The 16,661-nt window shown below is 46.5% G+C and overlaps 1 protein-coding gene across 3 annotated transcripts in view; it reads right to left on the bottom strand.

The window, feature by feature from the left end:
- Window positions 1-752: 752 nt before the first annotated feature.
- TNR (tenascin R) overlaps window positions 753-16,661 on the bottom strand; it is an 83,385-nt gene continuing 67,476 nt past the window's right edge. For 2 of the 3 annotated variants that reach the window (XM_026853764.1, XM_026853766.1), the window contains 9 exons: window positions 16,102-16,221; window positions 15,019-15,162; window positions 14,284-14,414; window positions 13,155-13,287; window positions 10,013-10,164; window positions 8,959-9,055; window positions 8,014-8,175; window positions 6,214-6,377; window positions 753-5,760 (listed from right to left, as the gene is read on the bottom strand). In XM_026853764.1, the coding sequence (XP_026709565.1) occupies window positions 5,641-5,760; window positions 6,214-6,377; window positions 8,014-8,175; window positions 8,959-9,055; window positions 10,013-10,164; window positions 13,155-13,287; window positions 14,284-14,414; window positions 15,019-15,162; window positions 16,102-16,221 (1,223 nt within the window). In that variant the 3' untranslated portion in view covers window positions 753-5,640. The remainder of the gene's footprint in view (window positions 5,761-6,213; window positions 6,378-8,013; window positions 8,176-8,958; window positions 9,056-10,012; window positions 10,165-13,154; window positions 13,288-14,283; window positions 14,415-15,018; window positions 15,163-16,101; window positions 16,222-16,661) is intronic. The other variant, XM_026853765.1, reaches the window with a different exon arrangement.

The raw sequence follows: 16,661 nt of genomic DNA, 5'->3' as shown, positions 1-16,661 counted from the left end.
AGGTCAAAGTGCAGCTCCCTGCCTTACTGGTGTTAAAGGACAAGCAGCATGGTCTGACTTTGTGGTCACTTCATTGGTATTTACTGTAACAAGATAACTCAAGCAGGGGGGACCTTGGGGAGCCTCTGGTCTGACCTGCTGCCTAAGACAGCCCTGGGGTCAGATGAAGTTGCTCAGGGCTTTCTCCAGCCTGGTCTTGAGCACCTCCAAGGATGGAGATGGTACCACCAGCCAGCGCTGGGCTGTCCCCAAAATTTCCTCCCTGTGTGTTTGGGTTTTTTTTGTTTGTTTGTTTGTTTGTTTTTGTTTGTTTGTTGTTTTGTTTGTTTATTTTTAAAATCACATTGCATGTGCTTTGCCTCAGGTGCTCTCTTCCTCCCAGTTTGTGTTCCTTGGTGTGCTTTGCGAATGAGGAGTGTGGTTTCTTCCAGCTGCTGCTGAGCTTGCTGGGGCGGCTCTCGGCTGGGCAACACATTGCAGCTCAGCTGCAAACCACAGAGTGAAAAACCAAGCCTCTGTGGCCAGCTGCTTCTGATGCAGAAGTATGTGAGTACCTCCTCTGGGGCAAGGCATGACCTTGCAGGAGGGTGAGAGCATGTGAATCCCTGCTAATGAGCCCCCGTGCTCCTTCTCCCATGGGGTAAATGAGGATTAGGGACAGAAGATGCACTGAGGTCATGGCTGTGATGCTCTCAGGCTTGGATACACCAGAACCCCGCTCACACAGCACTCCCAGACAGGCACACAGCTCACTCGTTCAGTATCTTTTATTAATGTATAGAAAATGCATTAAAAAAAGGAACTATACATAGCCTAAGAGCGGTCAGGACTAAAAATACTAGTTAACAATGGTTAACAAGCGTCGATCCCATTCTCTGAGCTAAGTTTTCATTACAGGGTGGGGAGGGTTGTTTAATATATTATTTATTTATATTGTTTATTTTATTTATGCATTTATTTGCTTTTATCTTCCCCCTCATTTGGTTTTGTTGATTTGTGTTTGAGTTCATCAGAACTTGTCCAAGGGATTTCGTTGCCTCCGTTCTTTCTTCTTATTTAAGGTTTTTAATTTTTTTAAAGTAATAAACACAATTCCAGGGTAACACCTGTACAGAGGGGGCTGCTTGCTCATTTGTTGATCTTCGCGTCACCATCCTTCTGAGAAACCACTGACACCTGGAGAGCTGCAGCCTGGGTACCAAGGCAGCTCTGGGCATCAGCATCTCCCTAGGAAAGAGTGTTTCCCTCCCCCCTTACTGCAAACCTCCCCCCTGGGAGGGGCAATGAGCTGCCACCACGCTCTGGGCACCATCAGGTTTAAGGAAGGGGGAAAGTGACCCTGGAGGGTACTGGTGGTCCTCAAGAGGCTTGGTCGAGTTTGTTGACCATCCTGAGTGCTTGGTTGACAGAAACAGGGATGGGCTTCTTGCTTGGCCTTGGGACAGAGACCTTTGTTAGTGGGTGTAAGCATGACTTGAAGTGTTTTTTGGGGTGAGACCTCTTTGCTGGCAGTGTCTGGTAAGGTCAAAGCTTGTGGGTGTTGCTGGGGGGCACAGGGCAGGGGGTGTGTGGTCATCCCAGGGTGTGATGGTGGGGACACACCAGGAGTGTGGCTCTGGGTCTGCCACATAAAGGGCATGTGCTGGCACGGAGACGATGCACTGGGCGGGTACTCTGACTCTTGCTGTATTTGGGCAGGTCACTCTAAGTCTGTTGTGGGCACAGGGTCACCCCAGTGTGGGAACACCACTACCTGAGCCCTCACCTGCTGCACCACTGGGGACAAAGGTGTCATGAGCTGTGATTTCCACACCCTGACACTTCAGCTGGAGTAAGCATCACTTTGGGAAGAAGGTAGGAACTTGGGGCAAGAGGGCATTTAGTCTGGTGCTATGCTTTGAGATGTCCATGGTAAAGTAATACAAAGATGGGTAGAAGCAAAGGCTTCTTCCCAACCTTTGTGTGGCTCTGACACTCTTCCAGCATCCTTCTGGCAAAACCCAGCTACCTTTGGGGAAGGCCTGACCTCTTTCTTTTCCCATATTAGTAATTTATAAATGCTGTCTTAAGGATCACTTTACTAAAAGCAGCTTTTCCTTTTCAGGCCTTTTTTTTTTTTTCCTTTGGTTACATTTTAGTGCAGTGCGTGGTGGAAAGGTGGGCTTGGAGGACTGGCAGGAATGGAAACAGGGAAATCAAAACTGTGTGAGCGATGAAAAAGTCCCTTGGCGTTTCCTTCCAGGATTTGGGGGTTAGAAAGAAGAGGTGGCTTCAAAAGGCTGTGGGGGTCCTGGGCAGTCATGGTGCTCTGCTGGGTTAAGGACATGACATGCTTCTTGTTTGATGTTATGGGAGTTGTCATCTCACAGTGGATAGTGTGATTTGATTAACAGCTTCAAGGTTTCTTTAGGGGCTGCAGCAAGCCTGAGCCATATGAGCTGGGTGGCAGAAGAGCCACCAGAGCCCAGTGATGATTCATGTGCTGGAGCTAAGGTCCCTCAAGATGAACACTGTGCAGGATCCAGCTAGGTTTCTGGGAATTTCAGGCCTGTTGCCAAGACTTCATTCAACCTCAACGCTACACTGATGGGCGACAGGGCCAAACTTCTTTTGGTTGGACAATGAATTCAGAAAAAGGGCTTGCCCAACCAGTGATGGAGGCTAAAGAGAGACTGTACTTAATCACCTGCCTGTTCTGTATCATCAGTATCAAGCAAAAATTTGCTGAAAACAACTGGCAGGATCTTTGCCCAGAAAAATTCATCAGGCAACAATGAAAAATAAATTTCTGGAAAACTGCATCTTATAGATGGACAATGTGAACAAGGGACAGTGGCCCAAATGACCAGGTCATTGCTGCTGATTGTTGCTGAGGCTTGTGTTAGGTTATCACCAGGAGAGAAAAACCACCACATGTAGATGTCTTTCCTTTAAAAGTTTTTAGTAACTGCATTTCACCAAGGTAAAGGAAAGGCAATGCCTTGGCACTGTGTTTGAGATCAAGGACAGCATTGGTATATAGCGGCACTGGAAGGTCAGATATTATCTCCAGAGTCATCCTTCAGAATTGATGGTGGAGTTGAGTCAACAGGGTCCTTTCATCTTCGTTACAGGACTTATAAAAGGAATGACAGACATAAGCAAGGAGGGAGAGGCATACATTAGAAAATCTATTTAGAGAATAATCAAACTTTTTGAGGATTTTCTTTTGAATCTCCTGGAAAAACTTGGCGTGTGTTGATTTTCTGTTTGATTTTACCTTTGAAAAGAGGAGCTTCTCGCCTTCCACTTGATTGTGAATGATGAGCTCCCTTGTTTCCACTGATGTCTCTTCCTTTCACCTGGGTAGATAAACAGCACCATCCAGGACAGGTGATAATGCCATCCACCGCCAATTTGCTCCTACTTATAACCCCAGCACTATAGTGCTTTTGTTAGGACCCTTGTTGCCTATAAACTCTTGGTGATAATGGGAAAACATATTACTCTGCTGGTCTACTAGGAGGCTTCTTAGGTTTTAATCAGTTCTATCTGCTGCTTCTTGTTGTCTTTTGGGACCTAAAACAGGGCAGGTTGCTTGGAAGGTATGACATGCTGCCATCTGTGATAATGACCATGTCCTACAAGAGATCCCATCACCTGTAGCCTGACTGACCTGTTCCTCAAGTTGACTTGTTGTCTGATTTAATCCTGATGGTAAGTAAGAAGAGGTGCCTCATTTACCTACGAGATATTGATGAACTACAGCATCCTTCCTCCAGGTTGGTCTGCAGCTTGTAAGCTGACCACTTGAAGGGCTGGACCCTTTATCTAATCCTGTCCTTGGGGTTAGCTATGATTTTGTGTGCCAGTACGTGGCACGGACAAGGAGGCTTCATTTCCCAATTAATACCCTTCTTCATCTCTACAGCCATGGTGAGTAATGTCAGAAAATGCAGGAGCATGACCGTGAAAGAGACACTGGCCTGAATTATAAGCTACTGCAAAGATGCCTTTATGTTGCCATCTGGAAGATGTTTCTTGAGACAAAGCAGCTTCAGTGTGATAAAATCAAAAAGCAGTGTTTAGCATTTGTAATGCTCCCTTGGCTGTGAACCCAGCGATGAGCTGCATTGTCCTTGGATGTGGGGATGAGTCCCTTCTCTGAGACCAAGCCAGTGACAATACCCAGCATTGATCAGAGCCCTTGGCAGAGGAGCGACTCCAGCATGGTGGTCATTTGGGCTACGTGGAGGTGGTGTCAATGACTACAGAAAGCAGCCAGAGCTATCTGAAGGGTCCATCACCCTTAAGATAAAAGACGTTAAAGATGGGAAGAGTGAACTCATCTATTCTTCCAGGAGTCTTGATGTGCTCCAAAATATGAATGGACTAAGCCTTCCTTCCAGGACGGGAAACAGTTCATTTTCTGTTAGAGAGACGGTGATACCAAGGCGCTGAGATTTGAGTCCCTTTTGTGACGGTGGCAAAGAGAGATGGTGTAGGACAAGGAAGGGAATGGGAGTTTCTCAGCTTGCACTTGTCTTCTCTTGGCTGCATCCTTATCCTTCCCTGTGTATGTGGAGGTCCCTGAACAAGAGCATCTGGGCTGTGCCAGCTGCTGTCTGGGCTGGAGTTGTGTGATAGCTCTTTTGGTTGCTGATCCTTCTCTGAGATTCTTTAGTTTAGGACCAATGACCTCTGTGAGAGACAGAATTGTGGAATTTGGAAATAGCAGAGGAAATGGTCTCTAGACTTCAAGACCACAAGTAGTGATTTTTCTCCCAAGTCCTCTAATTTGAATCCTTTTTCCTCCATCAAGCTCAGCATAACCCAGGAAGATGTCATGCACCTGAAGTGGGATGAGTTCAGCTCAGAGGAGAAGATGATGCAGGTTGAGGCTGGTGGAGCAGCTCTTGTTCCACTGCACCCCATGTACATGAGGATGACTTTGGCTGTGGTGGTGTCAACACGTGAGCTATGAGTTCTTTAGAGTTTGCCCACACATGCAGATATTCACCAAGCCCTCCTGGTGTGATCTGTGCAAACTGGAGATGGGATAAGACTTGTGTTTTCTCATCCTTGCGTTGTCTCTATGCATAAAGTGCCTGCATGCAAGGGAGGGATGACCAGGCTATGTGCCCTTAGCCAGAAGGAGAGACAGGCCTCTGCCTGCGGAAGGAGTTGGTGTCTATGGAAGCCATGAAGCTTGGGACCTCCCTGCCAAGAGGGGAAAGGGAGGCAGGGAGAGGATGAGTGTCCATGACTGGGGTAGAAATGAATGCACTGAAGTCCCTGTGGGGGAAGTTTTTGCCATGAGCCCCATGACAAATGTTTCTAACAGGGTATACTGGGGGACTGCTAAGTCTTTTAAAAAAATATCAAAAATCTGTCTGTCTCTCTCTCTTTCTTCTCGTGTTAAGGGCCAGAATACTGGGGTAGGGAGACTGGAAATTTGGTATTTCTCTGGGACAGATGCAAAGAAGCGAGGTCTTTCCTTTCCCATGACCTTTGCTTGTGCCATAGTTCCCTCCAGCACTCGTGAGGGGCAGGTTGCTATCTCAGACGAGTAGTAATTTTTTTTTCCCTTTTCATATTATAAAATACAAACAAATGACAGAAAAGGTCAGGTGGTGGGAAGTGGGAGGGAGTTCAGCTGGCTCAGAGCTGTAGGGACCGTCTCTTCCTCCCAGAGATGTTACGGTGGTTATAAGGTCTCATCTTCATTTCCACGAAGGGGATGGAGAACTCATGGCCTTTCCAATGGTACCAGTTAATCCCCTGGCAGAAGGAAGAGAAAGGCACAGGGTAAAGAAAGACCCGAACATGAAACTAGAGTGGGAGAGGAAGGAAATAAGGTTGACTGCTGTAGAGAAGCCAGAAGGAAGAACTTGCTACAGCAGGAGCAAGAAACTCTTCTGCTGCTCTGGCTTGATGTTTTTTCCCACTGTTCAAAGGCTCCTGATCAAATTTTATGTATGTATGTATTTTTTTAAAATGAACTTAATAAGGTTCCATGGTAAATGACCATGGCAGCCAGTGTGAGGCACAAAGCACCAGCCCAAGTGTTTGAAGGTGGTTCCATTTTCTCCAGCTTGTGTTGGGTCATACCAGTGGTGCTCCTGACCCTGGTGCACCAACCATGCAGCCCCAGCCCTAGCTTGGGCTTGCTGTTGTGCTTGGTCATGCTGATAGGAGAAATGCTGAAGGCTTTCAGCCCAGCTCTGCCCTTACCTGACTGTGCCGGGACTCTCCGTACTTGCCGTTGAGGTTGGTGCGGTGACAGTTCTTATACCACCAGGCCCCTTTGTAGGACATGGCGCAGTTGGTCACAGCGACATCGTTGTCCCTGTCCTTGGTGGAGAAGGGGCGGCCCTGGTGATAGCTGAGGGAGTCCCCTGTGGAAAGAGGTGCCATTAGGGGTGAGGGAGCCTGAGTCATCTGGTCTTTTCAGAAGAAAATTAGAATATTCTGGTATATGTGGTAGCCTGTGGATCAACAGCTCAAGCAGCTGAAGGCCTGGGAATAATGTTAACTGGAATTGCTCACATTTGGTTCATCTGAGTGCTGTTGGTTTAGGATCAGTACAGACCATAGAAAACCTTAGAGGCTGATTGGGTTTGGCAGATAGAATTCTGTATAGGTTTGGATCTGAATTTCAGCGTTTCAGAAATGAATTAAATCCTAGATTTAGGCATCCCTGGTTTCCTGAAGCTTGGATCTGCTACATAACTTCAGGATACTTTCAACCTCCTTCCCTCCTGTTAGCCACAGGGAACTTTTTCTCACAGAGAAGGCCTACGATTCACCTCTTGAACCAAAATGCTTCACCTTCTTTTCTCCCTTTGGATAACGGTAAGAACCTTTTGGAAGGTGCATAATGTCTTACTACACCAAAGCCACGAACCTCATCTTCCCTGCTTATTAAGGAACAAGTGAGCTGCTTTTGGGTGAAAGAAGAGCCAAAGTGAAACATGGTCATTATTACAACTGAGTGATGTACTTACACAGGAGACATTCTTAATATGTTCCTTGGTGGTCCCTAAGAAAATTCGAAGTGGATCCATGCTAGCTGTGTGTAGTCCAACCACTGAGAGTCTTGCTAGAAAACCTCTTGGCAATAAACCATTTGGTCTTGTCTCTCTTTGCTCAAGGTGGAGCAGAAGCTTCTTGGTTGGACAACTAGAAGAAGAGCTTGCTTGAGGAAAGGAAAGCAGTTGTTTCTGCAGCACTGTTACTGCCATTTTTGGCAATAGGTTGGGTGCCTTGTGTCCTGGGACTTAAGGTCAGATTAAGTGTTGTGTTGCACGCAACCAAGATCCCTGTCTTCTCTTCCAGTGGTAACTACCAGACATTGTATAAGAAAATTCCTGCATTTTAGATACAGTGTGTGGTTCCTCGCTAAGTATATGGCAGTGAAGCTTTGTATGGATCATGGGGGCTTGCAGTCACTGGGCATGTCTATCCCAGCTAGAGGGGCTGCAGCTGCACCCCTCTACTACTTCTTGGGGAAGACACCCCCTCCCTCCATCACCCACCATTTTCCCATGGGCTAAGCCTAGTGCTACTGCATCAGCTGAGCAAGCAGGTGTGACAGTGTCCTTGCAAAAGTGAGTTGTGTCTAGGACTTCCACATCAGCAAAAGTGGACTGTGTTTGGCCTCTGTATGAGGAAACAATGAAGAAGATTTCAGATTTTTCCATTGCTGTGGGAGGGTGATAAAAACACCCTGCAGCATGGCATCAATAGCAAGCTGCAGTGATTGCCAAGTGAGATGGCACCTTTGATGACTGACCTGTTTTTTTTGAACAGCAGTGCTTCTGATATTTAATATCTAATCCCAGTGGAAAATTCCCTGGGACCTTAGTGGGATTTATCAGCATGGTTTATATGATGGACTGAAGGAAAGCAGAAAGGGCTATGGGTTTGTCTTGCTTCTCCAGACAAGTAAGCTTATATATTGGGATTTCCTTTACAGTTTCAGACCCACAAGTCCCAGGATTTCCCTACTACTTGCTAGCAATGAGGTTGTACCCGAAGTGCCATTGTAGTCCCCTATTCGCAGCTTGTACAGGCTCCGGGAGTCACCAATGGAGAACTTGTCATAGTAGGCATATGCCGATTCCTGGCCGTCCCTCATGTCTATTCGCAACTCATAGCGCCCTTGGGATGTGACCTTGTGGATATTGTCCAAGCCTGGTGAGACAAACAGCGAGACACCTGGTGAGACCCAGTGCCTGGATTTGCTCTGTGAGCAAACAAAAAGCTCTAGGCAAATAAAATGGCTGTGGGAATGAGAGCAAGCAGAGGAACCAAAAAGCAACAGCACTTCTGGTTAAGTCTTTGTCTCTCCTGGCACTGGTGGTGTCTGAACTCTCTGTTCCCACTCAAGTTTTTCCTCCCCATGTCTATGCTATGAGATGGAAGTTCAAGGCCCATGTTCAGCTTTCTCCATGCTACTCAAGCTGGGGGCATTCAGATGTGGAGCCCTGTTGCTTCTGATGTTTCTTTTAAGCTCCCATACAAGTCAGAGAGTGTTTATGTTGCAGGGCTGGCCTAGGCTGATGTTCAGGTTTTGTGGGAGCACACTGTTTCAGAGTCATGCTGTGTCTCCCACTTATCCCTTTCCTACTTTCTTTGCGTTTGCTGAGCTGTAGATGCCACCAAGGCAGCCTCTAGTCTTCCAAAGGAGGTTGATAGGTTTTGGTCCATGAAGACTCCCAGTGTACCTCCTTCTCTCCTAGGAGAAGCAAATTAGGGAGCTGCTGGCCTTCACAATGTGCTTTTATGTGGCATGCCCATGAGTGACTTTCTAATGTGAAGGCCAGACAACAAACAACAGAAGGAAAACTGTCCAAGGGAGAGCATAGAGGAGTGGGTTGAAAGGCGAGGAGCCAACAGCAGACACGGGTGAGCAGCACAGTGTACGGGAAGCCTGGGTTTGTCACGTCATTGAAAGACAACCAGATAAGGTCTTACCGAGCCAAAACTCATCCTCCAAGTTTCCAAAGCCAACCTGGTATTCTGCCCATTTCCGGAAGAAATCAGTCAGCCCATTCTGCCGCCTCTGGAAGACCTGTGGTGGGGGAAGACCAGGGGGAAGTTTAGTGTGAAAGAGAAGAGGGCTGGCCTTGTCGAGCTTTGGGGCACATAAAATAAAGACAGTACTTTGTCTTTCCATCGTGCCTTTCAGGGTAGAAAATTGCAATGACAATCCAGTTAGTGTTAATTGCAGCCATGCAATGAATTCCTGTGCAGATGGAGAAACTGAAGAGATGTTAGATGATGTCCAAGGCAAGTCATTGTTATAATAGGAAGGAAACAGCCTTCAAGCTTTTTTCTCTATCCAATGCGTGGTGCCTCTGATTTTCTAGCATGTGATTCTGCTTTTGGCTGGCTTTGTCTGTGATATCCAAGGTGATGCTCTGAGGCAGAGTGAGATGGAGGGAAATTTCCTGGCTAAAATAACATCCATGCTAGAAATCAGCATTTGAGAAAGCTCCTTTTTTTTTGTTTCAACTATAGTGGAGTTTTCTGTAATGTGTGTAAGCAAGCATTTGACACAAATAAAATCAAAGCACCAGAGCATTATTTACTTAAGCTGTCAGTCCATCTATGTCAAGACAAGCAGTGTTTGTGCAATTCAAAAGCCAAACAGGCATTTTCCTTTAAAATGCTCTTGTGTGGACTCAATCGGGGTGATGCCTGACACCCTCCTACTGCAGGCAGTGTGAATCATTCCCCATGAAAGCTATCGGCCATTAGTTTCATTTCTAGAACAATAAATCAGCTTCACTCTCAGATTTTGCTCTCCAGAAGCACTGCAAACACGTCAAATAAATCAAAGGGCATTCCTCCAAGTGTAACTATTATTACTGGAGCTTGGGCCATTCCCTATGGCGTGGGAAATGAAGCGTGTGATATTAAGCCTGCTGTCGTTCCCACGCAGCGTGGTGCTTGGCTTTGGTGGTAGGATGAGGCTCAGTTAATTTGCAATAGGGACAACATGTAGGACAACTGCACAGCTACTCACAATCCAGCCGCCTCCGTCGGTGGTCATGTCACAGTAGACCTGCACCCGCTGGCTGAGGTCCCCGTTGATGGAGATGGTGTAGATGCCACTCAGCGTGTCTCCATTCATCAGGTGCTGAGCGCAGTCCTGAGGGTTAGCAAAGACACGGCCACCTGTGAAATTTAAAAAAATACCCAAAATGTAAGCAGAGTATCACCCTTTCCACATGCCTTGGGCACCACTGGTTACAATCCAGGGAAGGTCTAACTTGGCTTCTGCATCTCAAGTTATTCTGCAAGGCACTGGGACTTTACATGTCAACAACATCAGGGAATTTAATGGAAAAAAATATGTGCATATATTAATATCCCATACATCCTATATTGGAAAGCTGCATGGTAACATCACTATGAATGATGAAGGATGTCACTTCTTGGCCCATCTTTCTGTGCTGCGTCTGAAACCCTGGGGTTTAAGCTGTCACCAGCATATTTAGACAGCTGTGAAAATATCAAAACCTGTTCTCCTCTCAGAATTGCCAGCTCCAAACAAGTTTTATGACTTTACTGATTCCAAGGGGATTCTCCTGATCCATGTCCTTGGAAATGATGGTGGACTTACACTAGGCTGATTGTCACTTGCAAACTGAGTAGGAATTAGACCATGTGAGATGCTACAGATGGGTAGCATGGGCTGTGTGGCTGTGCTCCAGGTGTCCTCTAATGAAGAAACATCTCATTTGGGAGTCAGAGTTTAAGAGAGTCTTAACTATGAGACCCCAGCAGTATTGGGATGTCAACTCTTGGGTTAATTTTTTTTTTCTCATTTAACACAAAAGGGGGAAATACACCTTTTTCTTTGCTGATAGTGTGTATAGATAATGGAGTACATGAGTGCAAAGCTGGCAATGAGGATGTGGCTTTCAAGGATGTCTCGATTATGCATTGAGAAGGTGTGAAGGACATGCTGTGTCCATCTGTCACAACTGTGTGATACCCTGTAGGACCAGGGTACAGACTCTTGTCTATTATTTCTCACTTGGGTGTATTCCCCCCTACCCTTGGAACCTGAAGACTCAGAGGTTGTTGCTTTGTCTATATGTTGAAGATCCCCTAAGTTTTCCTGTCTCCATGGTCTGTAGCACAAAGTCTGGTGAGACAGTGTTTGCATTTTATAGTATCCAACAATGAAAACTGCTTCAAAGACAACCACTTCAGGCTCCCCTGAGCTCTGTGGAGATGACTTGTTTCTTAATTTATATTCATATCTTTAAGAGCCAAGGAGACCTTGAAAGACATTTCAAACCACTATAAATTATAAATACTGTATCTGTTTCTTCCTTTTGTCCCATCTGTATACAATTCCCCAAGAACCTTATGCAAACATGAAACAAAGAGGCTGAGCTACTAATATGTCAGAGGGAATAGAAGAACCCCAGGATGTGTACTGTGAGCAAAAGGAAGCAAAACAATTTAAAATAAGCCTGCTTTTTTTTTTTTCTTTTCTTTTTTTGTCTCCTTAAAGACAAGTCCTTGTTCTCTGCAAAGTGCACTGGTACACTACCAGTGTAAACTGAATCCCACCCAGACCCTGATTGTTTGCTGAGGGATGCTGCCCATGGACTGAATTGCCTTGGCGGTTGTTTCTGGGTTCTTTTGTCTCATCGATATATGGGGTAAGTGGTGAGAAACTGATGTCTTGCTAATGCCTACCTTCTACTTAAAAGCAAATTAAACCTGTGTTTGGATGCTGCATCAGCTAGCAATGGTGTCTCTAACACTGCTGAGGTCTGACATTTGTATTTAATGGAAATGGTGCTCTCCTTGCCTGATGTGAGTGGGTTTCTGCTGCTTTATCCCAGCTGAGAAGCCAACCCTCTGCAGTTTCATCCCTGACTCCTTAACAGCCTCAAAGATTACACACATTTTTCCATCACCTGCCTGAATTGCACTGGCTTTATGTATCTGCGTAAGAAGCGAGAATAACAGGAAAGTCTGATCTGTAAATGCATTAGAGAAGAGTCTTCTTTTTTTGTTGATGTAAATAGTTTTTATTATCTCTTAAAAGCAGGTGAAGGCAACCTTGCATGTAACTGCGATGGGGAAGTGTATCCACAGCAGAATCAAAGAAAACTCTCATAATTGAACTGGTAATGCAGATGAGAGGAATTTTGGTGGACATCATCTTCAGGCTTCTTAGTGATTTTGAAGCCCAGGAGAAATGTAATTGGATTCAGCCCTGAACAAAATGCATTCTGTTAAGTGCCCTAGCCTAGTAAGGCTTTTCAAAGAGGGTGAGGGATGATATGCTTTGCACAGTTTCTAATATGAATGGTTGGAAAGGGTGGGAGCAACAGTGACATTTTCACACAAGCGTTTTCATTCTTGCAAGTGTAAGCACTCTGTGAAGGTTATGGTGGCTGTGGATGCCCACTCTTTGATTTGGAAAGGAAGCCATTCTTGTTGCCTCAGTGGATAATATTTCTCTAGAATTAGAGTGGGGAGAAATAATGCAATTAGACAAAATCAGTGGGACCACAGTCCTGCAGGCATGCTGGGTCTACTGCCTCTGACTTCACTGGTGGTGGTAGAGATACACCTCCTTGATATTTCCAGGGAGTCCCCATTGCTGAAAACATTCAAGGTTGGACAGGGCTCTGAGCAACCTAATCTAATAGAAGATGTCCCTGCTTGTTGCAGGGGGATTAGGCTAGGTGATCTTTAAAGGTTCTTTCCAACCCAAACTCTTCTATGATTGGTATTTGTGAGAGATCAGGCCATGTATACAGTGTGGAGACACCAGCTGGGTATCTCCCCACTCTCTCCAAGAGCATACCTGTTGATAAGTGTTGTTGACTTCTGTGAGTTTTTTTCCTCTATTTATGCACTTGAGGAGGGGAAAGGGCAAGGCAAAGTGCATGGTAGATTGTTCCTAGTCTGAAGCTCAAATCCCCTTGCTCTGGGCTGGGTCTTGTGTAGATTCTCCAGCCACTAACCTTTTGTAGCAAAGCAGCACTGTGGGTCATGGCAATGAATGAACCTCTTTATGGAACGTGGTGAGATGCTGCATGAGGAGGGAAAGCCCATAAAAGCAGTCTATGTCTACCAGCATGACATGTGGGCTAAGCCCCACCTGGCCGAGTAGATGTGGTGCAAGTCCTCACCTGTGGTGAAGGTGGTGGATATGAAGCCACTCCGCATGGCATTTTGGGCTGCTTGCAGGCGCACTGTGTACTCTGTGGTCTCAGAAAGCCCCTCCAGGCGGATCCATGTGTCCTCAGCATCCACAATCAGCTCCTGTACATGGGTCCCAGAAGGAGGTAGACACCAAGAGCAACAGATGAAAAAAGTGATGGGGAGCCTAAAGAGCAATCAAGGAGGGAAGGGAAGCCACGAACTATTGCAGCCCTTGGAGCCTGGCTGAGAAGTGCTGCATGGCTGCTTACACCCCTGGACTAAGTCAGTGTGAGGTCAGTGAATATATTCAACCTTTTGGGATGGTTTGGGTGGGAGAAAGCTAGCTGGTTTGGACACAGGAGATTTAAATGTTTGCAGTCTGTGTGCTCTGTTTACTGCCTCTGTTGGGATCTGCATGCCCTCAGTACAGGGCATGACTGATTGCCCAAGCATCATAAGGAGTAGAGCTGACCAAACTTCATTATCAGTTAGTTTTGACTCTGTCAATTCCAGTCACATTAATTTTTCTGGTTGTCAGCCAATGCCACATAGCATTACATCGAACCCCTTCTGCAAAGCTATTATCCTCTGGCTGCTGTGAGCCAGTCACACTGGCAAAGGAAATGAGACTATTTGCAGTGACGTGTTTCTGATAGTGTTTGTAGCAGCTCTTCCAGACAGGCAGATATGGACACAGTCATTAAATAATCAAATATGTTGTACTGAGGCATTAATTAGATGTCTGTACCTATCTTCTTTTATGCAAGAAGGGCAAATGGCATTTTTAGCATCTCTGTTCATAGGATAATTTTCTCCTGCCTCAGCTTGATTGTGTTTCACAAATTGTGAATTTCCCCTGTTCCTCCAAACTTTCCAGGTATGCCCTCTTTGCCCAGACCTGCAGGTGTGCATAAAGGTTTTGCCCTAGACAATCTTTTCCTGCTTTTTCCAATTGTTTATTTAAAGTATCACTTACGCAGAAAGTAGCATCTGCCCTTCTGGTCTTTCCCTGACCTAGTAAGCATTGTTCTTCTGCTTTGTTGGTTTCTTCGGTTCATTTCTCCACAGTCACATTATTCTGTGACTTAATGACCCTCTTTCTTTGTGAGGACTCACCTTCCGGCTGCCATCGGTGGATCTGTAGGTCATGACATAGTTCTCGATCTCTCCCACGGGAGGCACCCAGGAGAGCAGGGCACTCCGTCGAGTGACTTCACTGGCGGTCAGATTTGTTGGAGGATCCAAAACTGCAAGGGATAGAGACAGGGACCCAGAGAAGTGCAAATTCTCACACACAAACACACCAGCCCTGCTTTCCAACTCAGTTCACTGGGATTCAGCCTTGCAACTCTGAGCTACAGCCCAAAGTCCATCCTCACCCTCTGTTTCCAGACCTCATCTCCCATTCCCAGCCTTGAACGGTGCTCTGCAAACCCTTGAAAAGTCATCCTCTACCTGAATGCTCTCTGAAGGGTAACAGCTTTGAAATTCATGTACTATGGGGCCTGCCAAGCTTCTTGTAAGCAAAATGGGTTGTAGTACTCTTCTGGACTATGGCCTTGGGCAAGAAAAAAAAAACGTTCAAGGGTCTTCTTGGGAAACCACATCCAGGGGAAATCAAAGAAAGGAGTGGATGGATGTTGAAAGGGTGAAAATGATGGTTGGTGCTTGTGATTAAAAATCTGTTCTTGTGTCCAGCAGTGGTATTTGGGTGTCATTTTGGCACAAGGCTACTTCTACCCCCATGTGTATGTGACAAGAACTTTGACTGAGCCTTGCTGTCTGCTTTTCCTGGGGTGGATGTATGGCTAAGGATGCATAACAGGCAGGGGGGGAGGTGATTGTACTTACGAGTTGTGAAGTTGGTGCTAATGGTCTGGCTGGTGAGAGGTCCATTGGTCGCATACATAGAGACTGTGTAGGTGGTACTGGGCAGGAGATTTGTCAGCTGATACTCCTGATGGACTCCATCCACTAGAATTGTTTCTCCTGAAACTGTAAGACAAAGTTGCTGAGTTAGGGTAGATGTTCAAAGTTATTCTCCATAATGTGGCTATGGGTATCACCTCATGAACAAAAGCACTTATACTGCTGAAACACCATGAGCTACTGTGCAGCAGCTGAGCTGCAGTGGTGGCGTTCAGTCAGAAGGGTTCTTATTTTTCCCACAGTCCCTATATTTGTCTGATACTTTCTTTCCCTTCAGCAGTGGGTTTCATTGCATTTGCCACACACCAAGTTTCTGTGGGATGGGTACTTGCTTTCCCCTGGGCTGCTGCTGGTGGGCCAGTTAGCAAAGCAGGAGCATCCCAGTCCCCTCCTGTGTGGACTGCCATACTTCAAGGCTTGGTGGGGGCTGTGCAAGGTTTAATCCTTGCTGGGATGAGAAAGCACGTTGCCATTGCCCCTCCCCGACCCGTGCCGGTCTGGTTGGAAGTTAAACACAGACCCCGGCTAAAATAACAAGAAATTTAATACAACAGAGTGATAGAACAATCTGAACAACAACAGTATAAATGGTCACAACAGCAATAACAGTGAACAAGACAAAAGATATACAGAGAAATGCCACTAAATGATCAAGGAGCAAACCCGCCACATGTATGGCAAAAACCAACACCAGAAGCAAAAGTAAAAAGGCTCCACCCCTGGACCTGACGTCAGCATGGTATGAATAACCCGGCTGGAGATCCCTTCTCCCTCTCTCTGCTGGGGAAAACTTTACTCTGTCCCGGCTGAACCAGGACAGGGGCCAGTGGAAAGCACGTGCCATTGGACCTGCACTGGAGGAGCTGACGTCTGGGGACAGGGTACAGCCCTGCCCTCCTGAATCAAGGGCTCCTTCCCTACTCCCTCTGTAGAGGGCACCCACCAAGCCCTGGGCTTTGGGGTGGGGGAGAGGCAGAGATGATCTGAAGCAAAATCCCAGCGTACCTGCACGGCGGGTGAGGACGAGGATGTAGCTCTCCACCTCGGACAGTGGCGGGTTCCACTGCAGCAGTGCCTCGGTGGGGGTGATGTTGGTGGCTGTGACCCCCAAGGGGGCATCCATGGCTGCATGGGGGACAGATTCAGAAAGTCAGAGGCATTAAGAGACTGGGCTATATACTGGGAGGGCTTTTTGTGGCCCATTGCTCATGGTTCTGCCTTGCTGCCCAGGCATATGTGCATGCAGAGGAGTTATTGCTGCCCTAGCTGGAGAGCAGAGATGTCATAACTTGTGCTACTCTGGTACTGGGGCTTCTCCTCCACTGTTTTCTGATGCACAGCTTGGGATCTTAGTTTTTTGTTGCTTTTTTTTTTTTAGTTTTGAAGAATCTGGAGATAGCAGAGGATTTTATTCTTGCCGCAGATGCTGTTTGTGTCAGGGCTTCCCCAGGGATTATTTCTGGAAGCCTGTACTCCCTTTAGGGAAAGTTGTCATGGTTGCCCAACATCATATCTCTGGCTTCCCCATGCCCGGTACACAGATTTATCACTCCCGCCTTCCTCCC

Source organism: Athene cunicularia (assembly GCF_003259725.1).
Source record: "Athene cunicularia isolate RWA chromosome 8 unlocalized genomic scaffold, athCun1 chr8_part1, whole genome shotgun sequence".
NCBI classification, from domain to species: Eukaryota; Metazoa; Chordata; class Aves; order Strigiformes; family Strigidae; genus Athene; species Athene cunicularia.
The sequence above is the reverse complement of the archived record's forward strand: the minus strand, read 5'-3'. Positions and strand labels throughout refer to the sequence as shown.